The sequence below is a fragment of the Sphaeroforma arctica genome (assembly GCF_001186125.1).
Source record: "Sphaeroforma arctica JP610 unplaced genomic scaffold supercont1.1596, whole genome shotgun sequence".
NCBI lineage: Eukaryota > Ichthyosporea > Ichthyophonida > Sphaeroforma > Sphaeroforma arctica.
Window position 1 is genome coordinate 10,773 of NW_014038962.1, and position 2,406 is coordinate 13,178.

Genomic DNA, 2,406 nt, shown 5'->3' on the forward strand with positions numbered 1-2,406 from the left:
TGGTGATATCAATGAGATCTCTGTCTTGTGCGTCAATCTGTGTGATACGGAGCACGCGATGAAAGCGATATGCATCACACGGACAACTCGCGCGAATACAAACACAATATTTTGCACGGCTGGTAGCACAGATCACACGTGCGACACATAGCCTGTGCATACTTACTTAGCACGTATACGAGAAAAGAAAGGTTGTGATTGGGAATATTTGCATCACATAGCAGGCTACTTAAGACACGCCAGCGACACGCGGTGAAAAAAATGCAAACTTCTCCCCTCCCCTAGTCTTCGTATTCATAAGGAATATATTCATATTTATATTGATATACGTTGTAACTTACAATGAAGGTCTGTGTGCCCGCTTCCCAGCCACGCTCGTTGACGAGATAGGACTTGAGTTGGTCGTATGTGGCGACCTCCATCATATTCTGTGCGAGAAAAACCATTTTATATATATACTTTTAGCCTTCCAAATAGTAAACGAACCTCCATCGTTCTCTGACATGTGGAGAGTATCATCTAATAGGCCGACTGCAAAGGATCGCCTTGGAGTTCGCGGTTGGATGAAAAGAAATTAGCTATCAAAGTTGTGGTATATTATAACGGCTGAAAGGGCAGGACAAGTACAACATACCTCACTCACTTACTCACTCACTCACTCACACATGAGACGTTGCAACATACCATGACGGAATTCCTCGCGATGTTGGGCCCAAGACCGGTCCACAACTTCGCGACGCCACCTTCTCGCAACGACTGTAGTCATCGAATACAGTCCAATAAGTTCAACATCACGCATGTGCATTTGTTCTCCTGATTTGTTATGTACTCTATTCCGTATGCAATATCGTCGTAAGGTTGAGGGGTCGGCATGAACGCCCCAAGCTGGGCATCCGCTATACGCACCTTCACTGTCTCTGGCTAGTGACAGTACAATGATGGTCTCAGGCTTGATGCGGGCAGCTACTAGTTACTTGCGATTATATACATATACACTTGCGATTATACATACATACACGTGTATATATAGAACACTCTCCTCAATAAATCCAAATGCCTAAACCCATCCACCCATCCACCCAAGTACCTTCAAGAAGCAATCGAGCGTGTTCTTGTACACGCCTGGGGCTGCCCCCTGCATGCGCACTTTAACCAAGTCCGCCGGCGAAGCTACAGTGATAGCTATAGCTCCGGTAGTCGCCGCTGCGAGTGCGCGTATACCTAATGTTGGCGTGGATGTGCCGTCTGCCGAGGCACTGAGAACTGATACGTACCAATCACGGATTGGGTTGTATAGTCCCAGCTGAGTGTGGGGACGGAGCATTGGGTTGTGAGATTGAATGGAGGTGTTTGGTGCGAGACTTCTACGGAATCGATTGAAAGGCACTCATGTGTGCAGAAGAGTGTGAATTAGATGCTCGTGTATGTGTTTATACCTTTTCATGAATTTATGTCGGAACTACTTTGAGGGATATGCATGTACCTGTGAGTCAGTGAGTGCACTGTGGAGTTATCAATCTATGTGCGCCTGTGGTGGTAGGTGATGAGAATACGAGTCATGTGTATAGTATAGTATAATATAGTATAATATAGTATAGTATATTATTGAATAGTATTGAATAGTATTTAATAGTATAGAATAGTATAGTATAGTATAGTATAGTATAGTATAGTAAAGTAGATAATCAACAAAACCTTTTGGCGCACACTAATACATTTATAGCTACAAGACTACAACAATCCGATAGAGAGCATTTGACTTCACAAGTCTACTTTGAGATTTCATAATATAGACGCCATGTCCTCGCTGGTCCCACTTCTTCAGCAGTATAGTATAAGAACACGTACATGAGTGGACATTTTCATCCATCGCATCCCACCTTGCGTAGCAACAAATGCGTATGTACTATAGAGCATACACGGAATAGACACATACACACATATGTACCCTGAGAGTCGCAAATGCTGTCTGTCTTACAAGGCCGCTCTCAAGGCCTTTGAACATGGCGCTTATCCCCTCCTGTTTGGGAATGGTGATTGCTGCATGCGCTATACCTCGATAGTGGGTTACCCCAGCCACCCCAGGAACACTGGCCACATTTTTGCGCTGATTCTGCAGGCGTACTTTGATGGTCTGAAATATTGCAAGAGAATATATACGTTGAGTCAGTTGAATACGTTTGTTTTGAGGTATCTAGATATCCACAAACATATATGTGTCAGTGGACGTAACCCTGGATATACTTATGGTACAACATATGATACGCCTCATTTGTTTGTGGCCCCAAACTGTGCCTCAACCGTACATTCTGAATGTTCAACATTTTGAATTTGATACTGAATTGTCATATATTATATGAAAATACAATATATGTACAATATTTTTTATGCATGTGTGTATATATC

The 2,406-nt window shown here is 43.2% G+C and overlaps 1 protein-coding gene across 1 annotated transcript in view; it reads right to left on the bottom strand.

Moving 5' to 3' along the window:
* Window positions 1-2,138, bottom strand: part of SARC_11255 (hypothetical protein) — a gene marked incomplete at its 5' end in the record, with an annotated part of 4,002 nt that extends 1,864 nt beyond the window's left edge. The window contains 4 exons of the mRNA XM_014294664.1: window positions 342-428; window positions 685-756; window positions 1,088-1,303; window positions 1,949-2,138. Coding sequence (XP_014150139.1) covers window positions 342-428; window positions 685-756; window positions 1,088-1,303; window positions 1,949-2,138 — 565 coding nt within the window. The remainder of the gene's footprint in view (window positions 1-341; window positions 429-684; window positions 757-1,087; window positions 1,304-1,948) is intronic.
* Window positions 2,139-2,406: the final 268 nt, after the last annotated feature.